The 16,817-nt window shown below is 39.0% G+C and overlaps 2 protein-coding genes across 3 annotated transcripts; one reads left to right on the plus strand and one right to left on the minus strand.

Annotated features, from left to right (window-relative positions):
* Nucleotides 1-101: 101 nt before the first annotated feature.
* On the plus strand, nt 102-3,811 carry LOC135485035 (retinol dehydrogenase 12-like). The gene is made up of 6 exons (XM_064766762.1): nt 102-210; nt 980-1,312; nt 1,603-1,761; nt 2,292-2,411; nt 2,742-2,949; nt 3,306-3,811. Exons 1-6 carry the CDS (start codon nt 108-110, stop codon nt 3,415-3,417), a joined length of 1,035 nt encoding a protein of 344 aa, XP_064622832.1. The 5' UTR covers nt 102-107; the 3' UTR covers nt 3,418-3,811.
* Nucleotides 3,812-4,753: 942 nt separating this feature from the next.
* LOC135484117 (protein phosphatase 1B-like) lies at nt 4,754-15,897 on the minus strand. Of its 2 annotated transcripts, XM_064765250.1 has the most exons (7): nt 15,770-15,897; nt 13,863-14,732; nt 12,434-12,551; nt 11,761-11,866; nt 11,202-11,256; nt 10,647-10,691; nt 4,754-10,025 (listed from the first exon to the last, which is right to left on the minus strand). In XM_064765250.1, the coding sequence occupies exons 2-6, from the start codon at nt 14,694-14,696 to the stop codon at nt 10,668-10,670; spliced, it is 1,137 nt and encodes a 378-aa protein (XP_064621320.1). In that variant the 5' UTR covers nt 14,697-14,732; nt 15,770-15,897; the 3' UTR covers nt 4,754-10,025; nt 10,647-10,667. The 2 variants fall into 2 exon arrangements, with proteins under 2 accessions (XP_064621320.1, XP_064621319.1); XM_064765249.1 differs by having other exon boundaries at nt 4,754-10,691.
* Nucleotides 15,898-16,817: the final 920 nt, after the last annotated feature.

The raw sequence follows: 16,817 nt of genomic DNA on the forward strand, positions 1-16,817 counted from the left end.
CCAGGGAGCGAAACGACTTCGATTTGGAGCGAAACCATGGAAACGGCAGGGGGCGAAAAGATCAGGGAGCGAAACAAGCGCAATTCATTTGTACACGTGATCAAAATATGGCTTCCACACCCGGAAGAGCAGAAGGGATTATTTCCCTCTCTGAAATTATCAATTTCGTCAAAAGTCACAAGGTTCTTGTTGCATCAGCTGCAATTTCAGGTGATTAATATTTAAAAGATTCCATTCTGGGAAAAAAAAATTCGGAAATCCCCTTATTTACTAAGAAAGTTAAATAAGATGAAAAATAAAAGACTGAAAATCTCACTGCTGTTCATGACAATCACTGACAATTGACATGTGTCGCGCTGACTGCTGACAATGGCTGACTGACAGGTGCTCTCAAGTCAAGTGTCCGTGTCAGTGTCTGTTAAGTGGAATGATATTGTGAGAGGCAGTGGCATCCAAGTAAGCTAAAGTCTTCCATATGCCATATACAAACAATGCTGTCCCTGACAGTGACATTGCAACAGAATAGATGTATTCGAAGACCACCAAAACAAAGCTAATGCGTACACTCAGAACACATCAGAAGGCCTAGTTTGGATAATGCCTAGAAACACAGCGATCCTTTGTTCAAGGTGAGCTGAAACGCATGACTGGTCAGCGCGAATTCATCTATTTAATGATAATTGATACTGATACATGACATCCTATTCCTACATGATACTTGCCCTCATAACTGAAAGTGAAATCAGCATTGCCAGTACCACTGCACTGGTCGACTCCCCCAAAAATTCGGAGGAGAGAAAAGAATGTAAAATGGCACAGTTCAAGAGGAGTGGCCTCTTGGCTTAGTCACAGCAGAGATTGATAGTCAGTATTATAGGTCGGTGTGAAGCCATCTGCTATCTACTCTTGCAGGGCTTGAGGGCAATGAAGATATACTACAGACTAACAACTTTACCAACAACTTCTTCTTGTGTTACAGCTGGTGTTTATTACCTAACTAGGAGATACTTTGCTGGAGGCATTTGTAGGAGTACTGCTCAGCTGAATGGAAAGACAGTGATTATCACTGGTGCTAATTCAGGCATAGGGAAGGAGACTGCTAAGGAATTGGCAAAGAGAGGGGCCACTGTGATATTGGCCTGTAAAGATCTGCTAAAGGCCGAGAGAGCTGCTGCATACATTAGAAAAGACTCGGAGAATAAAAAAGTGGCAGTTAAAGTAGTTGATGTGTCATCATTGACATCAATAAGGAAATTTGTTGAAGATGTGAAGAAGACTGTGCCTGAAATTCATGTATTAATTAACAATGCAGGTAGGTTAAATTGTGAACATGATAATAAATAAGTGGCTCATCTTGCTACAGAATAAGCCTACAGCTCTTTTTATTTTTGATCAAGCCAAATACTATTGTCATGAATGTATGCAAAAATTTCAAAATTTTAATAAACAACTTAAAAGTAGGCTTCTAACTTGACAGTGTATCCTTATCGCTCTAGGTTGGATCAATAATTCCAACTAATCGATATGTTCAAGGCAACGGGAACCCCAAAAGTTGTCCAATGAAATATGACCAGTCATCTCAAACTCTTTCATCCTTTTCAGGCATCATGTACTGCCCCAGATGGGTTACAGAAGATGGATTTGAAATGCAGCTTGCCGTAAATTACCTCGGACCCTTTCTACTGAGCCATTTACTTCTTGATATCATGAAGAAGAGCGCTCCTTGCAGAATCATCAATGTCTCATCTCTTGCTTATGAAAGTAAGTAGAATATAACACTTCAAGCTTACATTGAACACAGTACAAGCTCATATCTACCAGGGGCCGGTTGCACAAAAGAAAAAAATAGTTAAAAATCACTGTTAGTTTATCTTGGCGTTAACTTAACTCCAAAAAGTTAATTTGGGTTGCAAGAAAGAAAATTATTTAAAAGTAGCGTTAAGTTAACGCTAACTTTAACTGACCTCCTAACCCCAAGATAAATCCCTATTTTGGAGTTAGTTGAAACAAAATGGTGGACAATCAGTGCTGAATCGTTATTCATTCTACGTAGTATGTCACTTTCACTCCAAATCAAGGCCATGAAAAAATAGAAATACATAGTTGAAAATTTTATTCCATTTTATTGTTTCCTTTGGACCATACTATGACAATCACTTTTGTGTCTCTTTGTCATCGGACAATGGACCCCATTCAAAATATAACTGCTTTGTTCCAGTCAAATAACAGTGTTTCATCTTACCCAGTCCTTTGAATTCTCATTTTATTTCATTTAATTTGTCATCTTTCAGATGGGAAGATTAACCTCGATGATCTCAATAGTGAACATAACTACAATGAATTCGGGGCCTATGCGCAGAGTAAGCTAGCTGTTCTCCTTTATACAAGAGAACTCAGCAGAAGACTTCAAGGTAAATATATGTTAATGAAACTGAAGAAGGTTCAGCCTACATGTACCTGAACTGTATTGGAATTCTGGGCTGTTGAAATTGCTTCATAACTTCGAATGAGATGTGAATCCAAGGGTAATTGTGACTGGTGTCCAAAAGACTAACATGCAATTAACTCAGCTTTCTAACTGTTGAAAAGTGTGCCATATAAATTTGCAATAAATTATTGTCATTATTATTTCAGTTAAGGGAACAAAAGGATTGTGCCCTCTGAGAATACAGAAATGACTTGAACTCATTTATGTTTTAAAGGTCCTTGTAAATTTATCTCTACCGCTATTTTCTTTTTAGGAAGTGGTGTCACAGTAAATGCGGTAAACCCTGGTGTAACAAAATCTGAGCTTGGGCGTCACCTGACTGGCACTATGCCATGGTGGCGAAGGATCATAATCACACCTCTGATATGGTTGATGTTCAAGACACCGCTACAAGGGGCACAGACTGCCATAAATTGTGCTGTGGCTCCAGAGCTGGAGAAAGTTAGTGGAAAATATTTTAGGTATGTCCACTGTCCTTTTATGATGCTATGATCATCTGATTCTATTGACAATATATTCAATTAGGAGGACTGCTTATTATAATCCAGATATAGAAGCTGTTATGTATTATATCAAAGTCTACCTTGCTGAAGTCTTGCTTATAGTCTGTATTCTTACTGAAAAATGTTTGATAGTGTTCAGAGAATGTAAATTCTGATTAAAAGTGTGAACCTACATGTATCAAAATGCCTTCTTATTGTGTGATCCCTAATAAAGGTGTGTAAGACTTACAAAGAAAATCTTTCAAAATGATAACTTGGACACTCAATTGTTAAAAGATGTTATGGATGATTCAAATGCTTTCTATTGATTTCAGCGACTGCAAGGAAAAGGAACCAAATGCAGTAGCCAAGGAGGATGAGACTGGTCAGCGATTGTGGGACAAGACAGTGCAACTTCTTCATCTTGAGAAAGTTCCAGAGTTATAACAATAGAAAGACAGTGTCTCTACTACAGTGCAACTGCTTTATCTTGAGCGAGTGCACAAATAAGAAGTGAAAACGTCTCTAATACAACGTACCGAGCACAAAAGTTCAAAATATGTGTGAACTTTGGCTAACTACTGCCACTTTGCGGTGATAAAGTTCCTCATTAAAAAAATCTTTAGGCTTAGAGTACATTTTGTATTTTCAGTCAAGTGATGTGCTGATGAAGTTGCTTTGTAAAGACTTTGCTTGCGTGGCTTCATGGTGCTTTGTAGATTTGTGTATATTCTGTATCGTAGTCCTATTTATTAATTTGTCCATTCTTTTGTTGCCATACTTTAGAACAATGTATGATATATTGAAAATATTAGAGGACAGATTGTTCCCATGGTCAAATAATATTGGAGTTCTTTTCCATTTGTGAAAGCAAAAGAAACGATGTCTCAGACACAACCAGGTTAATGTCCAAGATGTTGGCTATTGGCAGGATGGGATGAGACAACCAAGGACAGGCAAATGTCCAAGCATCCTGATAATATCAGGCCATTTCACTCGATACATACTTACTCCCTCGGAAACGTTGTGTTGTAGGCCCTGTTTGCAAGAGGATGATGTCCAAGGTGTACACCAAGAGACCAGGGAGGTTGACTATATTGGCAAGATGGTGCGAGACAACCAAGGACAGGCTAATGTCCAAGATATATGCCTAGGGTCAGGGGAGTTTGGCTGATGTGTAACTGTGCACAATAATGTTTACCAGCTTGGAGTCGCCCCGAGACCCCAGCCAGACAATCCCTAGAAGAAAGCATGAGACCCACAAAAAGGAACGGAGGCCGACCCCAACTCGTGGATTGAACAGATAAAACGAGGCCTCATCAGAGCAGACATAAGAATCGATTTAAAAACCCCAAAGAGACAATTAGAATCCTTCTTGCACTGGCACATGATAGTCACCTGGCGTAGAATAGTAAAGTGCGTTATGCTACCACAGTAACAACACGTCACAGAGAGAGAGAGAGCTAGGAGTTGCGTGGTAGGCTTTTTGAATATTGACCAGATTTTCTAAATACTTTCGAACAAGTGTTTGTACATCTATCAACTGGTCCGCTCTAGCTATTGGACTCGGAAGCACAAAACATGCAGGTCCAGAGGTCTTCGGCATTGGTACAGAACCAGCATAAAATATTTTGCACAGTTCTCTGGCAAAAACCCCGCAGATTGGAGCTGAACTGCACCTCAGATGCCGTTGGCCTCACAATGAATTCCATCTTGGATTTGTGGTATGACATAATTTTTGCCAACATGTACAACACCAAAGAAATGAAACGAAGAAAAAATATAACTGAAACTGTCTCATTTTATTTCAACTATGTCAACAGCAATTTCACACGAAATAATACTTTCATTTGAAAATAAAGCAGTTGATATATAAAATACACAATTTATACAGAGAAATTTCATTCAAACAATCATTTGCTGTTTTAGTTCAGGATTATGCTGGATGACTTGTTTGTCAATCACAACAGTACAAGAAGATTGAAATCCTCGTTTAATTGCATGAAGGATTCTCCAAACCATACAAATGTACGATTATATAGTTTGCAGAATTTTTTCATGTGCGATTGTCAAACAAGTCAGTTGGCATGATCCTTAATTTAGATACGGTCTTTCATCGAAGACAAACTTATTTCATTCCTACATGATTTTGCTCATGCATAACTAATTGTGTTGATCACTTTTGCAGTTGTTCAGGCAGACAGCATATTATGTAGCCAGCCTTCCGTTTCCCTGATCCACAGCAAATGTGACAGACGAAATTAGTTGTTCATGCGTACAAAAAAAATAATTTTGTCTTCGAACGGAGTTTCAGTTTCAAATCAAACAATCTGGATATATATTTCATGTTATATTTTCTAGGGATCCATGCATGAACCTTTTGCAATCTAAAACTCTGTGTATATCAGGCAGGCTTTGCAATATCAACGGACTCATCTTGGGGATCTGCCCAGAAAACCAAAGTTTGAAGGGAAGGCCACCGGACAGTCTTTCTAGATTAGATATAACTTTTGACAACCATAATGTTCTTGAATATTTTCGTATGCTACATGTACCTTACTAGGAACATCAGTAGTGTAAGGGAAGAACAAGACAGAAATTACCAAAGTCCTTGGATCATGTTCTATACCTCAAGCTTTACTCGGACATGTTTTAAGAGATGCGAAAAGCAAAATTCAGTCTAACTCAACAGAAGCATTTTTCGTCCTAAAAAAAACAATAATTTGCAACGCTACATCTATTTTCAGTAACATCAGTACTGCTAGCGGCTAGGTTCATGCACGATATCAGAGATGCATTCGGCCACACAGGTTACGTGTACTTCCCTAGAAATCCTAAAGCGCAAAAAACATGTAAAAGTTTCTTTTAAGCAGGAAAATGCTAACAGCAAAGCAAACCTAATCTTACAAGCTGAAAATAATTTGATAAGGTCTTACAAATCAGAATCGAGATCTTCAATCAAAATGACGGAAGTATTTGAGTGTTGGAGAACTAACTTCCAAATTGTCGATGTTAACTGACCAAGCCTCGTTCTCGGAACATTACCAGGTCTACTGCTCAAATACTTCGTCATTGATTGAAGAATCTCGATTCTGACTTGATTACTACATGACTGATGAATCATTTTACAAAGCAAGGCAGCAATACCGTGCTAGTACTTATCTAGTTTCAAATCTTGAGAATAAATTTAGAACTAATATCAAGCACTGTTAGCAAACATCTGTGCAGAGTCGTAGTTTTGTCGATGTTTATAAAGGTAATTTGAGAGGCAAAACAAATGATGTTACATTCCAACTCAGGGGAACCAATCAATAGAACCAGACTCTAAAAGCCTTTATACCAAACCCAAACAAATTGTCACAATCTAGTTTATATAGGGTGGCTTAAGTTGATCTTAGAGTCTCTTCCAAAACTCAAAAGAAGATGTACCAGGATCATCAAATTGAATTCCAACTAATTTCTCTTTCATTACAGATTTTCAGCCTTTTTATTTTATTTGGAAAATAGGCATCCATTCTATCGATGCACGGTATAATACATTCATAAGGACAAAAGAAAACTAACAAAATATCCTACACTATCTAGGCTTGACAAGCCTAAGACTATCTGAATGTTGCTGTACACACTAAAGACTATAGATTCAGATATGTCTGTGGTGAATTATTAATCTGTGCACACAAGATTACTCTACATAGAAATTTGTGACATTGTTTCCGACTTAATTATTTCGCCTCATTTATACAGAACGTTCAAGAACCTGCAGTGATGTGACGATGCTCCGAGCCAAAAAAACTGAAAAATTATCAAATGTGAAGACGTTGGTCTTAGAACTGCCCTCACTTGGAAAGAATGCCTCAAAAATGCTTATATTTTGGTCCGATTTTAAAAATTCAAAGTTCTTTAGAGAGCTAAGGCATAGATCTTTTCTTTCTGCTGCCAAATCAAAACTTTTTACATGAAGAGAAAAACGGCAATCCTCCCGAGATGTCTCATCCCTGCATCACGCAAACTTGGGATTCTTATTGCAGCGATGGATGCTAGTATCAAAGAAAACTTATAATCAAAGAAAGTATTCTGGCTAAACTTAAAACAAAGCAGAGCTATCTTCAGGGTTACTCGCAACCAAATTCAAACACTATTTTGCAACTATTTTTGTTGACTACTTCGAAAACCCAAATCAAATTTCAAGTCCTAAGGCAGCATCTAGGTATGAGCAGTTGAACAGTTGGCACAAAAGAAACTCGACCTACAATCTTCTTCAACTTATTTCACTAACTTTATACTTTATGTTAGAATAATATGACAGACCACAGAAGACAAAATGTATCCAGAGAACGTGTAGCAATTAGTCATTAAGACAAAATATACAATCAACACATCAACACATACAAATGTCATCATCATCCTCCTGCAATCTTGGTCAACAAAGCATGAAATACAATGAAACCTTCCTAGGCGGTCACCTCTGTGTAAGGGACAGCAATTTTGGTCTCAAAGATGCAATATCTACACAATATGATATCTGTAATCAGGACACCTCTCCATTTAGAGCAGTTGCACTCATAAGTCCCAACGCTGTACTTAATAGAGAGGCTCTACTGTACAGCATATCATAGTGCTGACACGCATGCGGTGTCTTTCACTGTGACCTCCGACAGAGCCGCGATGATACCGCGACTGATCGCACTTTCACAAAGCGGCAACCGCATTCCATTCAAAATCATGATGTGTTGTCATGGCGACGTCGCAGCAATTGAAATCACTCATTTGCAGAGCCCTTTTGTTGCAAAATTAATCAAAAATGTCTTAAACAAAGTGGTTGCCATTCCTGCAACCAGAACCTGCTCATTTCAAACTTACATTTGTCAGATAAACTATTTCTACAGCGGCGCTGCGCCTCTGCAGATTTTCATTACTCTATATTTATAACTAAAGGTAAAAATGGCAGAGGCTTTGTGCACAAGGGAATGAATTTTGCTCTAGGAAAACTCAGCCAACCAATAAGTGTTATTTGGAAATGGGAATTCAGCTGCCATACTACAACCATGAACCACATGGAGTCGGAAGAACAAAAATTTATATACCCGACAGAGTGCTTCGTTTTTGCGTCCTTTTTGGTGGAATATGCCTGAATATTACATGTTAGTAATTCATATGTAAGTTTTTAGTATGGCAGTTCTTGTTGCGTCAATGATCTGTTAAAGGAACACTGGTAAATGAGGCGGGGACAAGGCATTACAACAACAGCTAGGCCTTTTTTACTACAAATATGTTAGAGGTTGTTTATTTAGTCCGTACGCACAATCTCCCGATTTTTCAGTTTCCAATCCCCTTTGTGCCCTGGGGCAGGAAGTTTTCTGTACTATCATTTCGCCAGTTGTGCCAAAGTCAATCAGTGAAGTCCCCAGACCTTGAAAATACAATTTTTGCCGAAATTAATTCTATTCCAGATAAACACCTGGTCCAGGACGGAAATATAACAATCCTGAATAAGTTTCAACCCGAACAATGTGTTGCTCATACCTGACAATAACAAGAAGAAAGGATACCCTTGAAAATTGGCGCAAGGGGAATTAAAGTGACCTTATCCTGGCATTTTGGTAGTGACTCTGATCTCACAGGTCCAATTCCAGATGAACGGAAATTACAATAGAACACCACGGAATCTCTCTCCGTGAAACCCTGCCATTATAAATATGGTTTTTAAGCACCTCCGTTATGATGGGTCATGTTGGCCTCAACTACATTTGTAGGCCCTTTTGGGAAGAAAAAGAGGTAGACAACAACAGCCTTTCTTAGTCCACAAAAAGATTTTGGTGATATGAATGTCAGGAAAAGAGCACTTTTAAGGCAAGCAGAAGCTGAGGAACACCCTACAGGACAAAGCCACCCAGAAGCTGAAACCATGAGCCACAACCATCATCGTCTTAACCTTCCTTTTCAACAACCAAAGCCTATAAAACATACAATATAAGGGAACTTTCTCTTGATTACATATGATAAGACGTTGTACACCATTCCGACTCTCTTTCTACAACAGATGATGAGCTTTTGGTAAATATTGTGGGATCCCCCCCCGGTATCGTCCGATGTGTCACATCATTTCAACTAGGGTAGACCTTTTGTTGTCACATGTTGTTTGTTGAGAAAGTGGGGGTCGGTACGGTATGCAAACTCTCGAATAACACAGACGTACACTGCTTCTTTTTCCAACAGCCTAGAGATTTTCAGAAATGCACCAAAGATGTTTTGCTGATCTATTTCTAAAAGCAAATGCTAGGTGATCCAGATTTTATTTCCAAATAGATGATGTTTAAATGTAAGGAGCCACAGACCAAATTTTCATTAAAATAAAACTGCCCCTTCTTTGAAAGCCACTCAACCCCTCAACTAACAATTTGCAATATGAGCTTTGTACAATGTAGACAGCAGTTTATTTCCCCTCTCCTACCAGCCAGGTCACCCACCAGTGCCGTCAACAAGAAACTAATCAACTAGATTCAGAAGAAGCAGGAAAGGCTAAGAAGAAATCTTATGTTTTACGGAGGAACTACAGCTAAGATCAAACTAACCTTTTAATCATTGAAACAGAATAAATATGTCCATATTCAGTTTACAAGTGTCACAACAAAATTCATCATTCATTGGTTCAGAATTTACAAACAAGATAACTGAACTAATTGTATACACAATGCATTTGCAAGATTTATACACAAATGACAGTAAACATTTTATTTACACCTTGAGCCAGGCACTCGGACATGGTTGGTTCTAGAACATTGTCGGTACTCGGCTGAATTGGGAGGTGGGGATGACTTACAAAAATGTACATGCAGGAGCGTATGTGATAGTAGTTTTTCAAAGAGGTAATTAATTTCAAGCAGCCATCGCATTTTTACAGCATCTGTTTGAATATAAACTGTACAAAGGTGTCCTGGAAGTTCTGAAGCCATGCCAGTCAATCTCAAATCTCCACGCCAGTTTAGCTCACTCAAGCTGGCTGCACTATACTTAGAACTGAAGACTTCTTCCTTCTGAGGATAAGGATCTTCCTTCTGAAGAATAGGCAGAGTAAACCCCATGAGTTGACCCAAACTAACTTGGAAAGACCCACACAATGATGCAACCTCCCCACCTCGATGGACAGCAACTAGTGAACATTTCGATAGGGAGAAAAGATTGGAGTACCCTACGACAACAATGTTTCGGGCTTCCGTCTCAATTGCGACAATATTAGTGTCCTTCTTTCAAGGCTTGTATGAAGAAAACATAAATTGGCATCAGAATGGCATTCAGAATCAAGTCTCATTTCAACTTTACATGCAAATATGGTCTATTCATAAAGATTTTGTTCGCACCAAATGGGTATTCTTGAATGTATACTGAAGTGCAGTGACCAGTACGTTGCGCTCAAGACCTATAGGCTGAAAATTAAGGGCATAAGACTTCTGGATGCAATCTTTTATTTTGTTTGTTTTTTTAAACTTGGCCAGGATAACAATATGGAAGTCCTCGCTCCAGGACAGTCAAGAAGACTCTAGCAATCCGCTCCCCGTATAACCACTGGAAGGCCTAACTCATCATTTCCTTCTTTTGTGACTGAAACGAAGCAAATCATTGAATTTTTCATCATAGATGGGACGATATTGGAGCCTGATGATATCTTGAATACATACATGTCCAGACCACTGGCAATCCTAGTTGGAGCTGCCGTTATCATTCTGAAACAGACGATTCACAATGAGCTTGATAAATATTGTGTAATAATCATCATTAAAAACTATTACCTTCGACAAGTATAGATTAGAGACTTGTCTTTGATCACAATCTTGATAGTCAATCATCATGAACTCAAATCTCTACAGACAGCATAAGGCAACCTCGAGTCAGTGCCAGCCAGCACTGTATTGTGCACCCCATGTTCCAACCTCAAAAACAGTGCTTACTATGTTACCAGTCCAAAGTGTTTTACCATGCTCTTGGGTTTGTCTACCATGGAACCCCCATGGTTCCCATAATGAATGAGCTGCTGACCGTCATATTGTGACTCAGAATTTTGCATAAAATTCAATGGGAACTTTCATTTGTTATGAATCAGGAAACCACCACTGTTTAAGATTTTTACTCCACAAAATACAATGCAGATTTAGCAGAGTTTTACCACATTCATTTTAGATTCAGGGGGTGTTTTTAGTAACTCAATGGTTACTGGGAGGACATCACACACTTACCATACTAGGATCAATGCGACGCAACTTCATGAAGACTGCTTCAGTATATGTACGCCTGCAAAGCAATACATTTTAAGAACTTTAAAATAGATCAGAAGACTACCCACATCACGCACTGAAAATGTCTGATTGTTATGATAATTATCAAATTTTCTTTGAACAACCTGAGTTGATAATGATAAGCAGGTTGAGTCACTTACTAACTTTATTCGCCTACACGATTTAGATTAGCCGATTGTAAATCATTGAAACCAAAGCTTCAACGACGAGATGAAGGAAAGTGCCCGAGGCGTGAGGGGTTGCATTTCAATCATACACTTACTACACATGTACATTTGTACCATATCCATGCTAACACACAGTAAATGATAGCGCCGAACACATTTGGTATCTAGACACAACGGATATGTTGTTTTAAATTATTATGATTATGAGCGAAGAAACCTCACATTTGTTATAAATACTTGTGTATAGCGTATTGTTTTTGTCGAGTAAATCGTTTGGCATAGATAGGAGGAAAAACAACAGAAGGTCAATTTTCCCATGTATGTCGACTTACTTTGAAGCGAACCCGCCACCTGGAGGCAACCCTTCAATTGGATCTTTCGTTACTTCAGTCCAAACCGTTGAAAAGTCAAGATCAGCATCATTTGCGTCAACACAAGCTGAAAAGAGAATGGTTACCCTTTAATAATGGTGATAATTTATATAGAAATGTCTGCTAAACATGCTAAATTAGAGATACGGCGTCATGCAATGAGAACCCCAAGTATCTTATAGTTATATTCTGAGAAGTTGATTGGAACATACTTCTTTTGATGTTTCAGATGGAACACTGAACTGTGATGATTTAAATTAGACATCTTTATTTGACTCGGCTGAACTCGGATGTTCAACGCAATGCTTGGCCGTCACAATGATTAGTGCATACAAATAGGCCTTTCACATCATTAATCACACTGAATAAACATTGCAGCACTAAATGTAACATTGCCAATTCTTCCTGCCCTAAGTGCGATTGGATGTGGTCTGATTACCCATGTTCATGCACGGAAAGCCGCAAGTGTGGAACATCACTTTGTATTGGAGTTAACTGATTTAAATACCATAGTCTAGATAGAATTAGAAAAGGAAGCACATCTATACTTATCTTCTATCTGTCTACGAATTCAAGAATCGGATCATTTTTTTAAACTCTATAGAGTTTCAGCCAAAAATTTGGCGATACCAACCTTGTACTTTATCTGCTATCTTTTTGTCCAGCTCTTTCTCTTTCTGCAAAGCTTCTGGTGTAACTTTAGGTGCATTCGCAAATGTCACCAAGACAATGCTCATATTATCTCGGCTTCCCTGCAATCGAAATCGGAAACAACTGCTTTAAAGATATTGTGACAGATGGCCATAGTTTGACCTGCAGCCACAGCAAAAAAGACTTCAAAACAGATTTAACATCTTTACAGACATTTCCCTCTGGCCTGCATTAAAAGTTTTTTCTTCCGTTGAACAGTTTCATCCGGGTGATTCATTGGTGATTTATAATCATGATCTTGAGGGGAAGTTCTTGAAGGCATTAAGAGACACATTTACATCAAGCATGCCGTCTATTTTGAACCCCGTCCCATACAAAACTTTAGGTATCAAGATCATTTTGCCAAACAAAATGTTTGTACAGCATCCCTAGTGGCAGTTTACTTTGATACTCCATTTTGCTAACAATGAACAGGTGGTAGTTTGAAGACAGCGACCAAGTCAGTCCAGCTAAAACTGGCCGAGTATCAGGATATATATCTTTCTGGACCGATCCCAACTGGGCCAACCGGAAGTAAACACTGAATGAAATCATAGCTATAAATATCCTATCATTCATAGGGGTCGCAGGTAAATGAAACAAGATTGCACACATCAATCTTTTTTCTAAATTGCGCAATATCACAAGGCACTGTCTGGACATTTCAAGCCCAGACATGCTTTATCTAGTCTTATGAAAATGAGAACAGAGTGAGAAGCCTTTATCATCATTTGTATGATTAGCAGAAGAACTGCAGTGAGAATTTTCCAGCTGTATCTTTCATTGCTCCACAGTAATGCCATAAAACTTTTAAAAAGCCCCCATCCCCTCAAAAATTCAAATTGCTACCCTACATGTAGCTTGATGGCCACGATGAGCCTTCGCAATTGCGTGTATCCAGATAGTAAAAAAAAGATACCTAGGAATAAGTACATGTACTGGTACTGCATCTATTTTCAAGCCATTTTCCCCTGACCCCTTCAATTCAACATACAAAATCACAGAATTATGTTTTTAAAAGGCGATCCTCACACCTTTCAAGTTTAACTATCAAGACAGTACTGTACACCAGTTTCATAGAAAGATTTTGTGACAATAACAACAACCTACAATCGTCATACAATTCATAATTTACTCAGAAATTATTTTAATTGAAGAAGGCACCCAACAGTGGCAGACAAAGTCCTAAATAAAACACCTACGTCAATGTGATTGTGGCCCCCTCAAAGGATGTAGGTCGATTGTATCAAACATCATTGACATGAACAACAGAGTAGAATTTGCACTGTTAGTGCTTTCTTGTTTCAAAACTGAAAAAGACCGCTATACCATTAAGTTTTACACGAGTATGTGCAAAGTGAATAAGTCCTTACCTTATGTAAACAAGTATCCACAACCTGATTACATACATCTTTTAAATCGTCAGTCACCATTAACCTACTGGTTATTAAGTCACAAAGTTCTTGGTTTGACATTACATCCCATATGCCATCACAAGCTAATACAACAAATTCATCTTGTTCCGCACTACGAGTCTTTATGGTGATCTCTGGTTCCGGTGACACTAATTGCTCAGTAGGACCCATCTTAGACGCATTTTTATATTCGAAATCGCCCAAGGCCCTGGACACTGCCAATGAACCATTAACACGCTGGATCATTACACTGCCACCTGCCTTTTGAATGCGGTTTTTCTCTTCGGGGAGAACCGGTTTATGGTCCGTGGTATAATGCACGGCTTCTTTATTTCTACAAAGGACCGCTCGCGAGTCGCCACAGTTTGCAAAGTAGATTTGAGTGGGCGAGACCAATACACAGATAGCAGTAGACCCACTCCTGTCCTCTCCTCCAGAATCGGAGTTCTTTTCCCTCAGCAAAGCGTCCATGTTCAGAAAACCCGTATAAATCCCTAGTTTTACTTCATCCTGGTTCTCACCTGGACTGTTAATACTTTTGAATGGTTCGCTTTTTAAGATCTGCTGCAGAAGATCAGAAGCACAGAAATCGGACACTTTGCCACCGGCATGTCCATCAAACACGCCAAAGAAAGACCAATCATTGAATGGGCCCAAACCGGTTACTGCACTATGGGCATCCTCCATCTCCACTCTCCAGCCCTGCATGCTCGCCAGGCCATAATGAAGACCATTCCCTTCACCTGCCTCATTGTGCTTTTCTGTTTTCGGTTTGTCTAAGAACGCTCCCATGTTGATATCCTGAGACCATTAATTTTTTTCTATAACCTGAAAGTATAACATGATAACAATAATAGAAATTGACGAATTGTAGCTGTAAATATAATCAGCTTGCATACATGATAACTAGAACTAAGAAGAGGTTTAGGTAGCCTCAAAAGTAAACTTTACTGTATTCATCTATCCTCCTGCTTTAAGTCAGATAGAATTGAGCTTTATTATTACCGAATACTAAAGTATTCTTTTAGCCATTGCGTCAAGAGGTGCACACTGTGCTCCTCTGAGATAGGCTCTTTGCCAGAGTATGGATTGGGACTGGCTGTGCCTCAATCCACAATCTTTCAATCACCTTGTAGGATGCTCTTCCACCACTGTGCCACTGTGCTCCCCCTGCCCCATGTGATGTCATTGTTATCGTTTTCACCACCCTCATTTTGGTTTGCACAACTCAACTCGCATACGCAATGTGCTCAGCTGGGTGGAACTGGAGGATTTAACAATCATACAATGCTTCCTCCTTTGAACCAACCATTGAACCAAGACCCGAGGAAAATGAGCAACTGACTAGGGGCCTTCTGTGTATCCCTGTGTGCGAGATATCTCAGCAACAATTCAGGTGGGCAGGATGAATACTATACTACTTAACATGTATAATTTTGTGACCATTCGGTCACATGAGTCGGAGAACAAAAAATGACAGTTTTTTAGCTTATCAGTAGGCCTATCAGTATCACAAAACTCAGGAACACGATGAAATAATGATAAATACGTCTGCAAAGACGCCTTTGAATCTTTTTAGGTCAAAACCGGTCTTGAATAACTTTAAAGGAATGCAGTGCCAAGCCTGGACATGCCCGCGGACATCCCCCGCGAACTGGCCTATGGCTTATCTGGCAATCTGCGATCTGGAGCAAGCGAGTTGCCAGTTGGTAGGCAAGCGCCAACATACGTGTATACATGCATAAATGTACAGTAAACACCAGGCTGGAAATTTCCAAATTTAACATCACAAACTCGGTGAATATGATCGTCACAGAATTTGCTCAAACGCAGAACAAAGCAGATTGATAGGATTCTAAACACACCTTAGATTGAATTAAACTGCATGCTATTTTATGTTTTTTTCACGCCGAAATTATGAAATTACCATCACTGCAAATAGAAAAATTGATAAAACGAAAGATGCTATGGCGGCCTCTACTACCGACTGGGCATGCGCCATTGAAATATCCCGTATGTGTACTAAAAATAGAGGTCACGTCATCTTTGCCCAATGAGTGACATCGGCAATAGTAGCGGGAAATTTAAAAATGCTTATATAAAAGCGGGTCAGAATTATCTGGTTTCATATCAAATTATGTCAATGAACTATCTTATGACCTTTGACATGGATGTCAATGACCAAATCTATTATCTTGTTTTGTTGGCCTACATTATATGAATGAGTGTCTCGAGTATAACTTATTTATGTAGTTGCTACTAAATCAGGCCTAATTCATTCTTGGGCTATACTGTATAAAATATATCAAGATGAACATCACTGTCCAGTCATCAAATCCACTTTCTATCAAAATCTCTGATTCCGACTCATATAATTATAAGTACTGAACTGAAGTCACTGAACAGTCATTGCCTCCTCCTAATAAATGAAATAAATTGGTTGGTTGTTTTCCACTTCTCTTCTTTTTTGCCTTCCTTTTCAATAATGAAATAAAAACTTTCGCACACCAGTGCACAATGGTCAACGCATTGATTAGCCCTAGTAGGAGACTGAAATTAAGGTAAACCTAACAAATGTGTCTCCTCAGCTGAACCCAAGTCTCCAGTCACAATCACTCACTACTGTGTCTCCCTCTGTCCAACTATCCCTAGAGGTAAGTCCAGGGAACCTCTGTTATGAGTGAATGGAGGAGACTTGTGAAAGAGTCTAGTTCAGTATCTAAATGTTTTAACCATTTCTCATCACCTTACAACCTGTTTCTCACAGTTACATCTCAAGTTGCCCAGAGTCCCCTCTTGGTAATCTTTAGCATTCACTCTGCACTTGGAGGTCGATTCCCTTGGGAGTACTCCTCCCCGCCTCCAAAGCGGGATGAGTTTTTGTATGTCACTACAGTTAGGCACCAATTAGGT

This window comes from Lineus longissimus, chromosome 3 (assembly GCF_910592395.1).
Source record: "Lineus longissimus chromosome 3, tnLinLong1.2, whole genome shotgun sequence".
NCBI classification, from domain to species: Eukaryota; Metazoa; Nemertea; class Pilidiophora; order Heteronemertea; family Lineidae; genus Lineus; species Lineus longissimus.